This window comes from Panthera pardus, unplaced genomic scaffold, assembly GCF_024362965.1.
Source record: "Panthera pardus isolate Hobbes unplaced genomic scaffold, ASM2436296v1 HiC_scaffold_24, whole genome shotgun sequence".
NCBI classification, from domain to species: domain Eukaryota; kingdom Metazoa; phylum Chordata; class Mammalia; order Carnivora; family Felidae; genus Panthera; species Panthera pardus.
The window spans coordinates 20,765,275-20,786,608 of record NW_026526810.1 but is presented as its reverse complement, the minus strand read 5'-3'; the positions used below and the strand labels follow the sequence as shown (position 1 = coordinate 20,786,608).

The following is a 21,334-nucleotide window of genomic DNA, read 5'->3' as shown; positions in this document are numbered from 1 at the left end:
TCTGGTATATATTAACACATTCTCCTTCCTCATCATACTCCCCCAGAAAGCTCAATGCAATACTTGTATTCTATTTTCTTACTGTGTCCATCTATCACGTATTTACTAGAATCATCATGTACACAATCCTTAGTGAATACGAAGACTTAAAAAGTCTCCCAAGGGATGGTTTCTGCCCTTAAAGAGCATCCACTTCCTCCTTGCTGTAACTGCAGAGCTTTCTCTCCCATTTTTTTCCTCACAGAGATGGAGGCTGCCCCCAACCCACCCTGAGGGCAGAGAAGCCAAGGTGACTGATTCTTGCTTTCATGACAGGTAGATGTCAGATATTTATAGCTGTACTAGTGTGCTCTGTTTATGTGAACAGAACAATCTATGATAATGAGCTCTCAGTCATGACTAGTAGAATGCAACTATCGCAGAGAGAAGCCAAAATTGTGGAAAACAAATTTTGGGAATATATGTTTATATTTCCTCTACATTTAAATATGAGCATGGAAATAGATATGATATTCCTGGAAATCTTTTTGGCTATATATATATGTATGTATAATAGATACTTGTGTATGTATACAGTTTATAAAAACATCACTTTTAGGGGCACCTGGGTGGCTCAGTCAGTTAAGTGACCAACTCTTGATTTTGGCTCAGGTCATGATTTCATACATCACCCAGTGCTCATCACAACAAGTGTACTCCTTAATCCCCATTACCTATTTAATGTGAAAAGTGGTCTTTTCTAGTCCATCATGGTTAAAAAACGTTTTTTTTTAATGTTTACTTATTTATTTTGAGACCTCACACATACGTGCAAGCAGGGCAGGGGCAGAGAGAAAGGGAGAGAGAGAATCCCAAGCAGGGTTTGTGCTGTCAGCATGGAGCCAGATATGGGGCTCAATCTCATGAACTGTGAGATCATGGCCTGAGGCAAAATCAAGAGTAAGATGCTCAAATGACTGAGCCATCCAGGCACCCTCCCCCCAATTTTTTTTAAAGTTTATTTGAGAGAGAGAGAGAGCATGTGCAAGAGTGAGCAGGGGAGGAGCAGAGAGAGAGGGAGAGAAAAAGAATCCCAAGCAGGTTCTGCACAGTTAGCATGGAGCCCCATGCAGGGCTTGAACTCATGAACCGTGAGATTATGACCTGAGCTGAAATCAAGAGTCAGATGCTTAACTGACTGAGCCACTCACGCACCCCCAAAATTTTTTTAAATGACTGTTTACTCATTACGGACTTAATTGGACTGAAAATATAAATAACATTTTATACTATACAAATATTTTTGAGGAAAAAATATATTTTGTTCAACAGCAATCCAATAAGACCAAGGGGTATTTCACTTACATTGTATGAAAATGAGAATAAATTTTTATTTGCCTTAAAGTCTTTGGGTATTATTCACAGTTATAATAACACAGTATCAGATTAAAAAGTAAATTTCACACTTAAGCCTTATCTGTAGGTAAATCTATCTTCCCTCTTACCTTCCCTACAGGGACCAGGGCAAAATAGATGATCTTCATAATGAGCATGAGCTGGGTTAAAATCCTGATACCAGCAGTTCCACATCAGGTGCATGCCTCAGGGGATCTATGCCCTTATACATTCCCCTCCCACACTGAACCTGGGTTGGCCCTGAGTAAGCCAATAAAATGTGGCAGAAGTGGCACTGCAAAACTTCTGAGATCAGGCCACAAATATCCACACAGCTTCCACCATCATCCTTGGAAGATCTGGTCTAAGGGAAGCTACCCACCATGCAAGGGATCTGACTTCCCCATGAGACCATGGAGTAAGGAAGCCTAAGGTAGCCACATGTGAAGAGACTATATGGAGAGATGGAGAAAGGGAGGGAAGGAGGAAAGCAGAAAAGGAGGGAGGAAAAGACAGAAAGAAGAGAGGGGGGCTCAGCAAGCTGATAGATACATGAGTCTGGGACACCATGGGTTTCCTATTAGTAGCCTCCTTTATCTTCTCTTCTTATGGAAACAGTATCAGTTAAACCAGGTACAGGCTTCAGAGCTATTCTCACCATGTTCCTTATCAACAATGATCTCTCTTCAGGACTAGACAGAGATCAGATAGGTGTAGATCTTCAGATGTAGCAGTAACTCTGGCTTCATTTACTTAGTAGAGGCCACAAGTAAATGATGTCAGCTTTAAGTACCTTGAAGAAAGCTCTGAAGTCTTTTCATAAAATATAAGGTCCAGTTTTACCTTCTTCACTCAAGTTATACATGGCCAGTTAGCATTACTGAGTATCCATCACATGCCTCCCAAGTGGACAGGAGCTGTGCCCTGCCTTGAGAAGCCAAGATCCAGGGGAACAGACAAGTAAACAGGCCATCATCCCATGGGTTTCAGAGGCAGAAGGGGGTTGAGGACCAGCGCCAAGGAAATGCATGGGGGAGGAAACTGACCCCATCTGTCAGGGTCTGGAGGGTTCACAGAAGCAGCAGAAACTAATCGCAGACCACTGCAGGGATGAAGACAATGTGTGTCTGTCTTCTCTGTGGATGTGGAGGCACATGCACCTAAGTGTGCCTGGAGATGGCAGGAGAAGCAACGAGAAAGAACACATACATCCCACAGCCAGGGAATGCACGTGCTTCAGAAACAATGTACAGAAGGCTTGGGACAGCAGGCGGAATGCCTGAATCCCCGGTTCCATGCTCACAACACAACTCACTCACCTTTCCAGTGTCTTAACAGTATGACTACAGTTTTAGACCATACTCCTCAGGAAAGAGACTATGAAACCTGGAAAGGATTTTTATTATGGTAAAATAAACATAAAATTTATCATTTTAAACAACACTTTTAAGTGTACAATTCTATGACATTAAGTACATTCACATTGTTGTACAACTATTACCACCACTGATCTCCAGAACCTTTTCATCTTCTCAAACAGAAACACTGTACTCATTAAACACTAACTCTCCATTCCCTGCTTCTTGCAGTCCCTGCAACCACCATCCTACTTTCCGTGTCTGTGAATTTGACTAAGTTCCGCATGTGAGTGAAATTATACAGTGTTCATCTTTTTTTAACAGGCTTATTTCACTTAGCATACTGTTCTCAAGGTTCATCCATGTTGTAGCATGTGTTAGAATTACCATCATAAAGAGGCTAAAAAGGCTAAATAACATTCCATTAAATGTATATACCACAATTTGCTTATCTGTTCATCTGTCAATGGATATTTGGATTGCTCCCACCTTTTGTTTATGCTATGTCCTTTTGTTCTTGCTATAAACATGGGTGTACAAATATTTGTTTGAGACCCTTCTTTCGCTTCTTTTGGGTATATACCCAGAAGTGGAATTGGTGGGTCATATGGTTAAGTCTGTGTTTAATTTTTTGAAGACTCGCCATACTGTTTTTCAAAGCAGGTGCATCATTTTTAATTCCCATCAAAAATGCACAAGAGTTCCAATTTCTCCACACCTTCACCAATACCTGTTATTTTATGTCTTGCTTTTTGTTTCTTTTATTTTTATAATAGCCATCCTAATGTGTGTAAGGTGGTATCTCCTGGTTTTGAAGAAAGGGATTTTAAAAAGATCTGCTGGTTCATCCTGGTCTAGGGCATTCTATATAAAGTAACTTACTATGCAATTTTCCAAAGCTTCCAGCAAATTCAACCACATGACTTTCCTGAGACTGTTTCCACAAAGCTTGTCCCAGGGCAGGATACCACCCCCAGGCTATCAACCTCCCTAGCCATCATTGCCTACGTGTGCCAGAATTCTGAAGTTCTAACTGGCTTTCCACAAATGCTTTCACACCCCACAATTACCTTGTTTTTCTCACTTAAATCTTTCTTCAACTGGACTCTGACACTAGGCATACTATAAATGATCTGTGGCCCCTTGTGCCCCCTGCCCTCTTCTCACACAGAGTCCTTCAGAGGTGCCCCAGGAGTCAGGTAGTCCACCATGAGCTTGTGTTATGGAAAGTGCTCCTGGACTATCCGGGAACTCTGTTTATTGGGAAGGTCCCTTCAAGAGTGAGTGAAAGCTTGTAACAGAGGAAACTTGGCCCCAAAACCCCCAGTAGAAGGGCTGTGACCAAAACTTGCCTCTCCTGAAGCTAAAACTCAATGCTCTCATGTGGCACTTTGTTTAAAGTTGAAACTGCCCATTTCTTCACTGGATTGTTTTCTGGGTGTTGAGTTTGGTAAGTTCTTTATAGATTTTGGATAGACACTTCCAAAGACGACAACAGATGGCCAACAGACACATGAAAAGATGCTCAACATCGCTCATCATCAGGGAAATACAAATCAAAACTACACTGAGATACCACCTCACATCAGTCTGAGTGGCTAAAATTAACAACTCAGGAAACAACATACATTGGCAAGGATGTGGAGAAATGGGAACCCTCTTGCACTGTTGGTGGGAATGCAAATTGGTGTAGCCATTCTGGAAAACAGTGTGGAGGTTCCTCAAAAAATTAAAAATAGAATTACCCTACCACCCAGCAATAGCACTACTAGGAATTTATCCAAAGGACACAGGAGTGCTGATCCATAGGGGGACATGTACCCCAATGTTTATAGCAGCGCTATCAACGATAGCCAAATTATGGCAAAAAGCCCAAATGTCCATCAACAGATGAATGGATAAAGAAATTGTGGTTTATATATACAATGAAATACTACTTGGCAATGAGAAACAATGAAATCTTGCCATTTGCAACAACGTGGATGGACTGGAGGGTATTATGCTAAGTAAAATAAGTCAGTCAGAGAAAGACAGATATCATATGTTTTCACTCACATGGAATTTGAGAAACTTGACAGAAGACCATGGGGGAAGGAAAGGGGAAAAGTTGTTTCAAACAGAGAGGGAGGCAAACCATAAGAGACTCTTAAATACAGAGAACTGAGGGTTGATGGAGGGGCGGGGGAGAGGGGAAAATGGGTGATGGGCATTGAGAAGGGCACTTGTTGGGATGAACACTGGGTGTTATAGGTAAGCAATGAATCATGGGAATTTACTCCCAAAGCCAAGAGCACAGTGTATACACTGTATGTTAGCTAATTTGACAATAAATTATATTAAAAATAATAATAAAGTTGAAACTTTCACTGAGACAGTTTTTTACAGTGTAAGAAACTGACTGGTCTCCCTTAATGCAAGACCTTGACTTCCTAGTTCTTAGCTACCTCCTCTTTCCTCCTATCTCTCCCATATCAGTCATTTCATAATGGTCAACTCTGCTGCTTGTTAGCAGAGGTGGGAAAAGATTTTAAGGAGAGTAGATTCTGAAACTGCATATCCTCATAATAAAAGTTTCAAGAATATCTGTTGAACAAATCAAAACTACATTTATCAAAACAAGACTATATGTCTGTCTTCCATCACAGTGAGCAACTCAGCTAACTTGAATCTGCAGCAATGGGTTGTAAGTGGGAAAGTATGAAATTAGCAAATAGCACATTTTCACTTTATTAATTTAAAGGCATAGTACATAGTTATAAATAACAGCATCAATTATGGGTGGGTTTTTTTTCTGGTTGTGTTTTTTTTAATTTTCTTATTCACTAATATCCTCAAACACATAAGCTGAGCTAAAAAAACACATTTTAGTTTTACTCAATAATTGTTTGTTTTTATTAACTAAAGTCCGTATTCAGGTTTCCTTAGATTTTACCTAATATCATTATGTGTCCTTAGACGACTCCTGTCTGTGATAGTCTCTCAGACTTTACAACCTTGGCAGAGGACTGGTCATCTATTTTGCAGGATATTTCTCAATGTTTGTGAGATGTTTTTGTTATGGTGAGACTGGGGTTGTAGGTTTTTGGAAGGACACTATAGAGGAGGAGTGCCCTTCTCACATATCTTATCAATGGGCACGTGTTATGTTTAAGTTACAGTAAACACTTCACACACCCCTGAAACCTGTCAAATTGATAGGTGCTTCCAGAAAAATAGGCCAATGCCAGATGTGTCTTAGAGACATGTCTGCATCCCAAGGAAAGCATACTTGGTTTTATTTGGATTTTATGTAAAGTTCAGTGTTTTCACTTCTAAGTTGAATTCTTTAAACAAATATCCATGATTTTATATTTTCATTTGAGACTGCAGTCTTTCTGAAGGGATTTTTGGCTCTCCATCCAGGAAACTCTGAGAAAGTTTCACCTGTGTTCTGGAATCAGCACTATTAAATAAGTTTACTTATTCTCAAACCCTTGACCTGGTGGTCTCATTTTCCTGAGAACTCTTAATACTATTCTTGTGAAAAGAACAGCTAACAACCCACAAGATTCTCTGTCCTCCTGAGAGCAGCATTTGTGTCTCACAGCATGCTACATCTTGCATTCAGTAAATCGTCCCAGGGTTCTCTTAACACAGACGCTGTCAACGAACTGTGCTACATCTCTCACTTTCCACATTACTAAGGAGTGGGGTCTGGTGGCTTATCCACCAGGGGAATACTCAGTTGACCCATTTTTTGCTTTTTCAGAAAAATCTGCCTTCAGCTTTCTCCACACTGAAGATCACTTGTAGCCAGATGGCTCAAGTCTAAACCAGAGTATCTCAATCAAGGACCCCAGGAACAGAAGCTACAAAGAAGCACAGACCTCTTGCTTGACCCTGCGAGTGAGAGCCTTCTTGGCCCACCTGTTCCCCGCTCCAACCCCCGCGGCCCTGCCTCGTGCACAGTTCTTTCTTCTGCACTGGCGTGGTCACTGCAGGGGGTTAGGGGAGGCAAATTAGCGGGTCTTGCTCTCCCCTAGGCCGAGGCCACAGCCTAGGCGAGAGGTTGCTCCTTCTGGGCAAGCACTGCACTCCGACCATTTTGGGATACTATAAACCGGAAGGTTTCCCTAGCAGCGAATGGGTGCGGGTGACAGGGTCGCCTAGGCTCCAACCGAAGGGCAGGTTGGTAGGCTGCGCGGCTGCAGAGGGAGTGGGAGGGTCTGGGAAGAAAGAAGTCAGCTGGTGAAACCCTGTAAAATTGAACAAAGCCTCTCTAGACGCTAGGAAAAGAGAAAAAGGGTGGGGGAGACACAACTATCACGGCTCAGGGTGCATCGGTTGATTCTCGGACAGCTTCTGGAACTGCGAGAGGACAAGACGCGGCAGCGGCTGTTACGCTTCTAGGGCGCAGGGCCGCGGCAGTGCCTGCGCTTCAGGTGGGCGAGGAGACTCCCGCCCTAGCAGCTTTGCCCTCCGAGGTGCTCCGCCTTGGCCCTAGGCCGGGTCTAAGCAGCGACCCAAACACCCCCAACTTGCGGCCGCTCCCCTGCTCATCTCCCGGCGGCTGCTACCTCCATCCTCACCCCCTTAACCCAAAGCGCAGCTCCTGCGGCCCGCCCTACCTCGTCGCTTGGCGCGCACGATGCCCTTTTTTTGCAGCACGAACGTGGACCCATTCACCAGGCTCGACACGACGGCCACGCCCAGGCCAAGCGACACCGCGGCGGGGCTCGGGCTGCGCGCCCCCTCCCCGGCCGCCGCCGCTGCCGCCGCTGCAGTCCCCATTCCGCCCGCGCCCGCCCTCCGCGCCTGCGCCTGCGCGCCGCGTGCGCTGGGGCTGGAGGGGGTGGACCCGGGGATCTGCTGGGCCTGGACAGAGTGGAGGGTTGGGTTCGGACCGGGTGTGGGTGTGGGGAGAATTCCGAGTTCCGCGGAGGCGGGAAAGGGGAGGAGTAGAACTTGGTCTCCGTGAAGAGGTTGCAGTGGGGGAGCCTGGGGCTCGTCCAGTGGGGGTGGAGCCCTGGTTCCGCGGAGCCAGGTGATGGAGTAGAGAGGAGGGGAGTGACAATGAGGAAGGAGAGTGAGGAGAGGTAAGAGGGGGCTGTGTGAAAGGGATACAGTGGTAGATGGGTGGGTGGAGGTAGGGTTCCCAGATTTGGTAAATGAAAATACCGGAAGTCCACTTAAGTTTTTATCCGAGATAAATAATTTTTTAGTGTCCCATGCATTATTTGGAACCAGAAGGAGGTCGGCACGACACCGCCTTTGCTGGGATCACGATCCCAAAGCTTCTAGTCGGAGGCCGTCAGGGAATCTAAAGTGGGTCCTAAAACCTGGACGACTCAGCTGTAGACACTCAAATGGGACTGCTGAATCGGGTGAAGTCAAGCTGCCTCCACAGTGGAGCAGGGAGCCTGTAACCATACCGTCTAATTTCCTAATTTATTTTCAATAAAATATATCAAAATTATGGAAAGCATGGAAAACAGGAAATAGTTATTTTGAAATTCCACAATCCCAAAACACTATAGTCTAATTATTATTTATTTTCCCTTAGTATACATTCTTTTACGTATTTCCAGTTACAATATACAAAATATCCTTTTTATTTAAAGTTATAATCAGTTTCTTTGTTGCTACATAATTATGATTATTTTAATGACAGTATAATTTCCCATAAAGTTAATTACCATAGTTTGTCCAACCATTTAGCAGTTGTTGGTTGTATGGTAGTTTTGACTACCAGTTTTTTTCTATTATAAATGATGCTATAATAAACATCTTCATAAATTTTGAAAATACTAGGTTAGAGTATAAAACCTATGCCGACAACATTATTAGTTTGTGGAGCAGTATGAAATAATATACTATTCTGCACGAAAACTAATAATGAATCTAGCCCATTGTTTATTCTTTTGTATTGTGGTAACATACAGTTGACCCTTGAACAACAGGGACTTGAACTGCTTGGGTCCACTCACACTTGGATTTTTTTTACAATATAGTACTGTGAATGTGTTTTTTCTTCTTTATGATTTTCTTGATGTTCTCTTTTCTGTAGCTTACTTTATTGTAAGACTACAGTATATAATACATATGTAAAACGTGTTTTAATCTACTCTTTATGTTATTGGTAAGGCTTAGGTCAACAGTAGGTTAGTAGTAGTAGTAGTTAAGTTTTTGGGGAATCGAAAGTTATTTGTGGATTTTTCTGTGAAGGGGGGGCAATGCCCCGAAACCCCAGATTGTTCAAGGGTCAGTTGTATATAACATAAAACTTGTCATTTTAACCATTTTTAAATGTACTATTGATATTAATTGTGTTGACAATGTTGCAACCCTCTCTATTTCTAAAAATTTTCCATCATCTGAAACAGAAACTCTGTAGCCATTAAGCAGTCATCCCCATTTCTTCTTCCCCCTACTTCCAATCTTCTAATCTACTTGCAGTCTCTATGAATTCACCTATTCTAGATATTTCATGTAAATGGAATTATATAATATCTGTCCTTCTGTGACTGGCTTATTTCACTTAGCTTGGTTTTCATTTGGTTTTAAGGTTCATCCATGTTGTGGCATGTATCAGAACTCGATTCCTTTTTATAGCTGAGTAATATTCCAGTGTGTGTGTGTGTGTATATATATATATATATATATATACACACACACACACACACAACATTTTATTTATCTGTTCATCTGTTGATGCACCCTTGGGGTGTTTCTGCCTTTTGGCTTTTGTGAATAATGTTGCAATGATCACCACATGAAAGTATCTGTTTCAGTCCCTGACTTAAAATGTTTTGGATACACTGTACCTAAGAATGGAATTGCTGAGTCATGGTAATTCTATGTTTAGTTTTTTGAAGAACTGCCAAACTTTTCCATAGTCTCTGCACCATTTTACATTCCCACCAGCAATACACAAGGATTCCAATTTCTCTACATTCTCACCAATACTTATAATTTTCCAGTTGTCTTTTCTTTAATAGCCATTGTAGTAAGTGTGAAGTGGTTGCTTATTCTTTTTAAATATACTTGTGAACATCAGTGGTATTTCCTGAAACAAGCAGTAAATCCCATTATAACTCTTAGAGGCAAGTGAAAGCAGCAGCAGCAGCAGCAGCATTGCCAACATAGTCATAATCATTTACTTCTCTAATAATGCCAGTATGTATATGTAAATATATAAATATGTATGTAAACATATACATAAACACACACACACATGCCTTCAGTGCTTTTGGCAAAAAGAGTAATGTTCATTAAAAAAAAAACTCAGTGAATTCAGTAAATGCCAGAGAATATAAAGCCTCACCCCAAATTCCATCACCCTAAAGTAACTATTATTACCATTAAGAACTCCACTACAAACATTTTTCCAGATGAGTAAATGGGTAAAAGGATAGACATTTATCACATGGGAAGGCACATATGGTATTTTAATTCAAAGCTGAAACTATATTACATGGATTTAACATTTAAAAAGCTGAAATAAAAATGGAGTGACTACTGAAGCTGAGGTAAAATGCTATTCTACCACAAGAGGTATTAGTTCCTAAAAGATGCTTCTAAAATTAAAGTCAGTGAAAAACATTAAGAGGTGGGAGTAACTATGTTTCATTTAACTCTTAACTTTTAGACAGTATAAATTGACTCCTTGCAATAACAAATGAGGAAATCAGCTCACTTTCCAAATCCTTGCAATTTTTTTTTGTATTTGCCAAGGCTTATAACATTTAGAGACTACCATGTATTCATAATTCTATACTTGTATAATCTTAAATATATATTTCACTGGGTTCATTATTCACATCACTCTTTTACCAATTTTTTTTTTCTATATTTCAATTCACTAGAAAATTTTCAATGAACAGACACTGAAAATAAAACATAGGTGCTATAATCTTTGAGGCTTTTAAATGTTATGGAATGTTTACGTGAACCACAAAATGGACAGATTTATTTATTTATTTATTTATTTATTAATGTTTATTTATTTTTGAGACAGAGAGAGACAAAGCATGAACAGGGGAGGGGCAGAGAGAGAGCGAGACACAGAATCTGAAACAGGCTCCAGGCTCTGAGCTGTCAGCACAGAGCCTGACGTGGGGCATGAACTCACAGACCGCAAGATCATGACCTGAGCCGAAGTAGGACGCTTAACCGACTGAGCCACCCAGGCGCCCCTAAAATGGACAGATTTAATATTTTCAGACTGTACTTCCTTTCCCTAAAACACTGCAGATGTTATTTCATCTTTTGGCATTAAATGTTATTTTAAAAGTCTGAGGTCACATTAAACACAAACAGGGTCTAAATAATGTTAAAGAGGGTTAATTTTCTTGGGTGTGCTAATAAGATTGTGATTATATTAATATCTTTATTACAGACAATTGGTTAAATATTTACAGCTGAAGTGATTATGTTGGAAATCTGCTTTTTAAAAAAAATTTTTTTAAACGTTTATTTATTTTTGAGAAAAGAGAGACAGACCATGAGCGGGGGAGGAGAAAGAGGGAGACACAGAATCTGAAACAGGCTCCAGGCTGTCAGCACAGAGCTTGACATGGGGCTCGAACTCATGAGCCATGAGATATGACCTGAGCCAAAGTCGGATGCTTAACCGACTGAGCCACCCAGACGCCCCGGAAATTTGCTTTTTATTTATTTATTTGTTTCTTTATTTATTTTATTTAAAAAAATTTTTTAACGTTTATTTATTTTTGAGACAGAGAGAGACAGAGCATGAATGGGGGAGGGTCAGAGAGAGAGTGAGACTCAGAATCCGAAACAGGCTTCAGGCACTGAGCTGTCAGCACAGAGCCCGACGCGGGGCTTGAACTCACGGACCGCGAGATCATGACCTGAGCCGAAGTCGGCCGCTTAACCGACTGAGCCACCCAGGCGCCCCCGGAAATTTGCTTTTTAAAATGTTATAAGGTTGGGGTGCCTGGATGGCTCAGTTGGTTAAGCGTCCAACTCTTGATTTCAGCTCAGGTCATGATCTCATGGGTCATGAGGTTGACCCTTGTGTTGGGCTTTGCAGTGACACTGCGGAGCCTGCTTGGGATTCTTTCTCTCCCTCTATCTCTGCCCCTCCCTGGCTCAGGAGCACATGCTTTCTCTTTCTTGCTCTTTCAAAATAAATAAATAAGTAAACTTTAAAAAAAATTAAAATAAAATTTCATAAGTAAATAAGATGAGTGTGTAAGCATATGTGTAAATGGATTTATCAAGCGACACCTGTTACCGTCTCCAGGCAAGGAAAAGTCCTACTGCATGGAAGATAGCAGAGTAGGGAATGGATACCTGCCACCAAGAGCAGCAGTCACAGGATTTCCACTCATTCCATGGTATATAAATGTCAGGGTCACCAAGAGAGACAAGACTCACATAGGCACTGGATAGCACAAACCTTTACTCTCACACAGAAGAGACAGAATAAGATCAGCTTCAACAGTAGGTTTCAGTCTCTCGTGGTCAACAGGTCGCAGCCTGCAGCCAATGTGGGCAATGGCCTGCATGCACCCCTCTTTTGCTGCAAGCAAAGGACCCCATTCCCGCCCCTCTGGGAATGGATATAGTAGTGGGGTTGGCTAAGGGCCATATGATGCGCCTGCTTAAGCAGAACAAAGGAGTACACAGAACCTGAAACAGGGAAAGAGATTGTCACTCAAGGTGATAAACCCAGAACAGGCTGCCAAGGCTCTTTACTTCTTGATAAAGAAGTATTCTGTGCCCTACACACATTCTCATGCAACCAGGTAGGGATCAGAAGACTGCACACAAGTGATTGCCTTTCCCACCAAGTTTAAAAAAGTAAAAACAGGGGCACCTGTGTGACTCAGTCAGTTAAGTGTATGACTCTTGATATCGGCTCAGGTCATGATCTCACGATTCGTGAGTTCAAACCCATGTGGAGCCTGCTTGGGAGTCTCTGTCTCTTTCTCTTTCTTGAAAATAAACAAATAAACATTTTTTAAAAAGTAAAAAGAGCAGAAAGTTGCTAACTGATTAAGTTGGGTAATGTGTATGAGGATTGCATGCTATTCTCTGTGTTTGAAAACATTCTCTTTTTAAAGTTTATTTATTTATTTTAAGAGAGAGAGAGAGAGAGAGAGAGAGAGAGCAAGCATGCAAGCAAGGGAGGGGCAGTGAGAGAGGGAGAGAGAGAATCCCAAGCAGGCTCCATGCTGTCACTGCACAGCCCAACACAGGGCTTGATCCCACAAACCTGGAGATCATGACCTGAGCTGAAATCAAGAGTCAGATGCTTAACTGACTCAGCCACCCAGGTGCCCTGAAACCATTCTTAATAAAAGTATTTATGGTTTTTTTTTTTTACTCTGAAGACAGCCTGATTTTTAAAAATATATATTTTTATTTCTACACTTGAGAAGAGTTTAAATACAAACAAGTAATCAGGAAAGATTGAAAAATCTTTTTTTTTACTTTATTATAAAATATTTCAAATATATATGGAAGTGCAGAGAACATTTTTAAAAATCCATGTACCCATCCCTCCAAATCTGTCTAATCATAATATTTTTATAGGAAACATATAATAGCAAAGTCCTCTTTTATTCTATCTCTCTTACTTCTGCCCAGAATCTGCAGAATTATTCTCCTTGAAGCTCAATAACTCAATCAGGATATAACAGTACTGATCAATCTATACCATTTCTCCTAGTACATAGCATATTCTTTCTTTTGTAAATTGTTTTTCCTTCTTTCAGCAAATTTCTATCACTGTGTTTTTATTTTGTATCTTTTTTTTAAAGTTTATTTTGAGAGAGAGAAAGAGAGAGAGAGTGAACAGGGAAGGGGGAGAGAGAGAGAGAGAGAGAGAGAGAGAGAGAGAGAGAATCCCAAGCAGACTCTGTGCTGTCATCGCAGAGCCCAACATGGGGCTGGATCTCACGAACCAAACCGATCATGACCTGAGCAGAGATCAAGAGTCAGACACTTAACCAACTGAGCTACCCAGGTGCCTGCCACTGTGTTTTTAAACATCCCCAAGCTACCCCTCCCCATCTTACGTTCTATCAGGTGAGTTCTCTATTTTAAGGACACCAATTATTCTTATGTTGGATATTCTTTTATTATGTTATGTTTTTTTTCTTCTGAATTATCTTGGTATTTATCCTCTATGTCTCTAACCACAATAGGATAATGGTGACATTCTATTTACTTCATTAGCTCTGAAATCTTGTTTTCTTCAAATCTGTTGTTTGTTATATAGTCCTTGAGTTCTTCTTTTACTTATTTTATGTTCTTATTAAGTATCTGTGTCAGGACTTCTCAGGACCACCCAGAGGTAGATGATTCACTTAGGTAGACTCACAGGACTTAGCTTATAGTCATATGAATGATTATGATTACAATGAAAGGATGCAAAGAAAAATCAGCAAAGGGAAAAAGTCCATGCAATGAGGTCTGGAAGAAACAAGGAGCTTCCAAGAGTTCTCTTCAAAAGAAGTAACACACATGTGCTTAATTCCCCCAACAGGTTATGATGATATGTCTGAAACACTATCTACCAGGTAAACTTGCCTAGGAGTGCAGGGATTTTATCAATCCAAGAGTCTCTAAAGGAAAGCAGGTGTTCAGCATAAACCATATTGCTTGTACAAACAATGTAGGCACAGTGAGCCACTCTAATCAGTTAGGGAAATGGATAATAATTTAGTGGTAAGAGGACTCTCCAAATTCAGATTCCCAGATACCAGCCCAAGGCAAACTTTGAAAGCAGGCCTAAAGACAGTAGTCTCACATATGCTATGCTCTCTTCAGAACAGCATCCTGGAGTAAAATTCTTATCATGGAGTTTACTCTTATTCCTTGGGTAATGTTGTCTTCCAGACTGTTTTCTTCATCTATTTATGCATATCTATGTATCTATCTGCATGTCTTTCTTTTTCTTTTCTTGTCTGTCTTTTTTTTTCTTTTTTTTTTTCATTTTTTTATTTTTTTCCATATATGAAATTTATTGTCAAATTGGGTTCCATACAACACCCAGTGCTCATCCCAAAAGGTGCCCTCCTCAATACCCATCACCCACCCTCCCCTCCCTCCCACCCCCCATCAACCCTCAGTTTGTTCTCAGTTTTTTTTTTTTGTTTTTTTTTTTTTTTTAATTTTTTTTTTTAACGTTTTTTTATTTTTGAGACAGAGAGAGACAGAGCATGAACGGGGGAGGGGCAGAGAGAGAGGGAGACACAGAATCGGAAGCAGGCTCCAGGCTCCGAGCCATCAGCCCAGAGCCCGACGCGGGGCTCGAACTCACGGACCGCGAGATTGTGACCTGAGCTGAAGTCGGACGCCCAACCGACTGAGCCACCCAGGCGCCCCTGTTCTCAGTTTTTAAGAGTCTCTTATGCTTTGGCTCTCTCCCACTCTAACCTCTTTTTTTTTTTCCTTCCCCTCCCCCATGGGTTTCTGTTAAGTTTTTCAGGATCCACATAAGAGTGAACATATGGTATCTGTCTTTCTCTGTATGGCTTATTTCACTTACCATCACACTCTCCAGTTCCATCCATGTTGCTACAAAGGGCCATATTTCATTCTTTCTCATTGCCACGTAGTACTCCATTGTGTATATAAACCACAATTTCTTTATCCATTCATCAGTTGATGGACATTTAGGCTCTTTCCATAATTTGGCTATCGTTGAGAGTGCTGCTATAAACATTGTGGTACAAGTGCCCCGAGGCATCAGTACTCCTGTATCCCTTGGGTAAATTCCTAGCAGTTCTATTGCTGGGTCATAGGGTAGGTCTATTTTTAATTTTCTGAGGAACCTCCACACTGTTTTCCAGAGTGGCTGCACCAATTTGCATTCCCACCAACAGTGCAAGAGGGTTCCCGTTTCTCCACATCCTCTCCAGCATCTATAGTCTCCTGATTTGTTCATTTTGGCCACTCTGTCTTGTCTTTCTTTCTTCTTTTCTATCTTTCTGTATTTCTTTCTTTCTTTTTGCTATTTTATGTTTGCATTAATAGCCTCTCCAATACAGAAGTCAATTAAAGCCAAGAAAGTATGCCTGAAAAAGTTATTTGAGTAGATAAACTAAATACCATAAAGCCAACAGATTGATTCTATTAATTTTAAAAGCAGGTGAAACTCTGAAGTCTCACTCAGAAAAGCTATCTACTCTTATGTTACACACAAAACTAGTAAGATTTAAATTTTATTAGGACTCCCTAAACTATTATCTGGTGAAAAAATGTTGATAGGCTGTGGACAACTGGGTAACCATATAAAAAAATTAAATTGGATCTATTCATTATAACTTAAAGAAAGATAAGTTCCAAGTAGGTGACTTTTTTCAGTGTTAAGAAGAGCCTCATTTGTTTTCTTTTGTTTTTTTAGATTCTGCACATAAGCAAAATCATGTTGTATTTGTCTTTCTCTGCCTTATTTCACTGAGCATAATACTCTCTAGGTCCATAGGTCCATTCATGTTGTCACAAATGTCAAGATCTCATCCCTTTTTATAGCTGAGTAATATTCCATTATATGTATATGTATATGTATATGTATATGTATATGTATATGTATGTGTGTGTGTGTGTGTGTATTCTTTATTCACTTATCTATTGATGGACACTTGGATTGCTTCCATATGTTGGCTGTTGTAAATAATGTTACAATGAACATAGAGGTGCATATATCCTGTCGAATTAGTGTTTTTGTTTCCTTAAGGTAAATACCCAGTAGTGAAATTATTGGATCATATGGTATGTATGTATGAATGTATGTATGTATGTATGTATGTATTTTGGTATTTCTTTTTTTAGGTTTTTGAGGAACCTCCATACTGTTTTCCACAGTAGCTGCACCAACTTACATTCTTACCAAAATGGATGAGGATGTAGACACATCAACACTTGTTATTTCTTATCTTTTTTTCTAGCCATTCTGACAGGTGTTAGGTGATATCTCATTATGGTTTTAATTTGCCTTTCTCTGATGATTAGTGATGTTGAGCAACTTTTCATCTATTCTATTGACCAAAACAAAGAAAAATCAGGGGCACCTGGGTGGCTCAGTGGGTTAAGTAATTTACTCTTGATTTTGGCTAGGGTCTTGATCTCATTGTTCATGAGTTTGAGCCCCACACTGGGCTCCTGCTGCCAGTGCAGAGCCTGCTTGGGATTCTCTCTCTCTCTCTCTCTCTCTCTCTCTCTGCTCCTCCTCACCTCTCTCTCTCAAAAAATAAACTTAAAAAATTTAAAAAAAAACACAAAGAAAAAGCAGAAACAGACCCATAAATACAGAGAACAAACTGATTGCCAGACGGGAGGCAATGGGGAATAGGGCAAAATAGGCAAAGGGGAGTGAGAGATACAGGCTTTCATTTATGGAATGAAATAAGTCATGGAGATAAAAGGTACAACATAGGGAAGATAGTCAGTGGCTTGTAATAGCATTATATGGTTGGTGGATGGTAGCTACACTTGTGAGCATAACTACATATAAACTTGTCAAATCACTATGTTGTACACCTGAAACTAATGTAACATTGTGTGTCAATTATAATAAAAGTAAAAAAAAAAGTATACTTAAATTTAAGTATAATTTAAATTTAAATATACTTAAATTAAAAAAAAAATTAAAAGAGTGCCAGTCAACATCATGATTGCAGCCTTTTAAGACTCCAAGCGAAGGATCGAGCTAAGCCTTACTCTCTACCCCCAGAAACTGTGAGAAAACAAATATTCTTTGAAACTTAAAGTTTGTGGTAATTTGCTATGTAGCCATAGATAACTAATGCAGTTGCTAGTTTTTTTGTAGCATAATTTAATGGGTACCTCTATCATCCGTATTTTCTATAAACTAGATGTCACTTCTAGATGTTTGATTAGATTACAGTTGTACCTTTTAATATTAAAAATATGACATAGATGGTGCTAGTGATTTCTATTGCATCAAATCTGGAGGCACCCAATGCCTGATAAGGTCAGTGGGTTCAGGTAGTGAGAACCTGTTCTTTCTTCTGTAAACTTCCCTATCATCCTTCCAGCTAAAAGTTTCATCCATGAAACTTTGCCTGATGATCTTTGCCTGATTAAATAAATTAGATTAAATGCCAAAATAATGATGTTTAAAATTCAATCATTTTTTTTTACTTACTAACTGGAATCTTTCTTAAGTGTGCAGCTTGGTCTATCTATATCTATATCTATCTATATATCTGTATCTATATCTATATCTATACCTATCATCCCCCCTACCCAGATCAAAATATAGAGGATTTCTAGGACTCTAGAGGTTCCTTCTGGATCTATACCTTCCCTCAAGAAAATCACTATTCTGACTTCAATCATTATCATTTTGTTTTGTCTTCTTGAAGTTCATATAAATGAAATACAGCACATTCTCTCTTGTAGCTGGTTTCTTTCTTTCTTTCTTTTTTTTTTTAATGTCCCTTCCCAAAGTTTCCAGTGTTATTTTCCATTGATTCTAGCCATGGCTCTCTTGCTGTTCCTCATGTATACTCATGATTTCTCATGTTGGTCTCATTATCTACAAGTTCCTTGCCTAGCTCTTATTGCACCATGCAATCAATGTATAATAATTTGAGGAACCTGGGTGTCTCAGTCTGTTAAGTGGCTGACTTCGGCTCAGGTCATGAACTCATGGCTCATGGGTTTCAGCCCCACATCAGTCTCTGTGCTGACAGCTCAGAGCCTGGAGCCTGCTTCAGATTCTGTGTCTCCCTCTGTCTCTCTGCCCCTCCCCTGCTCACACTCTGTCTCTCTCAAAAATAAGTAAACATTAAAAATTATAATAATTTATTTTGTTACCTGTGTATTATCTTGGAAGAGACAAGAAAGCATCATTAATTTTTTTTACCTATTCTTCTCTCTCTCTCTCTTTTCTTTTACTCTTTAAAGGAACTAGTCTGAGGCCAACTCCATAATCAGATAATCGTTTCTCTAAATTTGTTTTTTTTCAATATATGAAGTTTATTGTCAAATTGGTTTCCATACAACACCCAGTGCTCATCCCAAAAGGTGCCCTCCTCAATACCCATCACCCACCCTCCCCTCCCTCTCACCCCCCATCAACCCTCAGTTTGTTCTCAGTTTTTTTTTTTCTTTTTTTACGTAAGGCCACGCAATTTCTTTTTTTTTTTTCACGTTTATTTATTTTTGAGACAGAGAGAGACAGAGCATGACAGGGGAGAGTCAGAGAGAGAGGGAGACACAGAATCAGAAGAGGATTCTTCAGAAGGAGACACACTGTTTTCCAGAGTGGCTGCACCAATTTGCATTCCCACCAACAGTGCAAGAGGGTTCCCGTTTCTCCACATCCTCTCCAGCATCTATAGTCTCCTGATTTGTTCATTTTGGCCACTCTGACTGGCGTGAGGTGATATCTGAGTGTGGTTTTGATTTGTATTTCCCTGATGAGGAGCGACGTTGAGCATCTTTTCATGTGCCTGTTGGCCATCCGGATGTCTTCTTTAGAGAAGTGTCTATTCATGTTTTCTGCCCATTTCTTCACTGGGTTATTTGTTTTTCAGGTGTGGAGTTTGGTGAACTCTTTATAGATTTTGGATACTAGCCCTTTGTCCGATGTGTCATTTGCAAATATCTTTTCCCATTCCGTTGGATGCCTTTTAGTTTTGTTGGTTGTTTCCTTTGCTGTGCAGAAGCTTTTTATCTTCATAAGGTCCCAGTAGTTCATTTTTGTTTTAATTCCCTTGCCTTAGGGGATGTGTCAAGTAAGAGATTGCTGTGGCTGAGGTCAGAGAGGTCTTTTCCTGCTTTCTCCTCTAGGGTTTTGATCGTTTCCTGTCTCACATTCAGGTCCTTTATCCATTTTGAGTTTATTTTTGTGAATGGTGTGAGAAAGTGGTCTAGTTTCAATCTTCTGCATGTTGCTGTCCAGTTCTCCCAGCACCGTTTGTTAAAGAGACTGTCTTTTTTCCATTGGATATTCTTTCCTGCTTTGTCAAAGATTAGTTGGCCATACGTTTGTGGGTCTAGTTCTGGGGTTTCTATTCTATTCCATTGGTCTATGTGTCTGTTTTTGTTTGTAGCTGGTTTCTTTCACTCAACAATATGTGAGATTCACCCATGTTGTTGAATGTTCCAGTACTTAATTCTTTGTGTGTGTGTGTGGGGGGGGGGGGCGGCGTGGTTAGTAGTATTCCATTAGGTAAATATAACACAATTTATCCTTTCTCTTTTTGATAGACATTTAGGTTGTATCCAGTTGGAGACTATCATGAATAAAAATGGCTCTGAACATTCTTATACAAGTCTCTCTGTGGACATATGCACTCATTTCTTTTGTGTACATACCTAGGAGTGGAATTTCAGAAGGTAGGCATAAGTTAAGCCTTAACAGAAAACACCAAACAGTTTTCCAATGTGATTATACCATTCTATACTCCCATCAGAATTGTTTGACAGTTCAGGTACCACCACACCTTTCTGATACTCCCATTTAATCTGTTAACTTTTAGCAGAGATAAAATAATGGAAAGACCCAAAGTATATAGGCATGTTCCTAAGAACACTCAGTAAAGCATTGTTCACCCAATTCTGGTACTTAAAACTATGATGTGGCCAGACTGAAGAAAGAAGCCTGGCAGAACCCTCTGGGTGAAGTGCATGTCCCTTCGGTGAGCTATGTATCCCATACACTCAAGTCCCAGGAGGAAGAGAAGAGATAAAGAAGGTTCCTTCTGGGCATGCTAATCTCTTCTGGACTTTTTCACCCTTGGGTCTCTACAACAGAATGAGACAGAGAGAGAGAGCACAAGTGAGAGAGAGAGAGACAGAGAGAGAGCTCTGACAGTGTCAGAGAGTAGTGTCTCCTGCCTCACTCTCCATGAGAGGCCAGCCTCTTGGCTTCTCTTTCAGGAATTCTGAAATCCATAGTTCCTTGGTATGCTCATTTATTAAACATGGTTTATTGTTTTTCATTATGAAAAATTTAAATCCAAGTTAGTTAACATATAGTGTAATAATGATTTCAGGATTAGAATCTAGTGATTCATCACTTCCATGTAACACCCAGTGCTCATCCCAACAAGGGCCCTCCTTAATTCCCATCACCCATTTAGCCCATTCCCCTACCCAACACCCCACCAGCAACAAACCCTCAGTTTGTTCTCTGTATTTAAGAGTCTCTTATGGGTTGTCTTCCTCTCTGTTTTTATCTTATTTTTGCTTCCCTTCCCCTATGTTCATCTGTTTTTTTCTTAAATTCCACAAATGGCTGAAATTATATGATATTTGTCTTTCCCTGACTGACTTATTTCACTTAGCATAATACCCTCTAGTTCCATCCATGTTGTTGCAAATGGTAATATTTCATTCTTTTTGATTGCCAGGTAATCCATTGTATATATATGGATGCCAAGTCCATTGTATATATATATACCACCTCTTCTTTATCCATTCATCAGTTGATGAACATTTGGGCTCTTTCCATACTTTGGCTATTGTTGATAGTGCTGCTCTAAACAGTGGGGTGCATGTATCCCTTAGAATCAGCATTTTTTAATCTTTTGGATAAATACCTAGTAGTGCAATTGCTGGGTCGTAGGGTAGTTCTATCCTTAATTTTTAAAAGCTTATTTATTTATTTATTT

General features: G+C 40.1%; 1 protein-coding gene across 1 annotated transcript in view; it reads right to left on the bottom strand.

The window, feature by feature from the left end:
* The window catches only part of NIPA1 (NIPA magnesium transporter 1), an 83,476-nt gene extending 75,720 nt beyond the window's left edge, over positions 1 to 7,756 (bottom strand). Inside the window, exon 1 of the mRNA XM_019438163.2 lies at positions 7,340 to 7,756. Coding sequence (XP_019293708.1) covers positions 7,340 to 7,502 — 163 coding nt within the window. The 5' untranslated portion in view covers positions 7,503 to 7,756. The remainder of the gene's footprint in view (positions 1 to 7,339) is intronic.
* Positions 7,757 to 21,334: the final 13,578 nt, after the last annotated feature.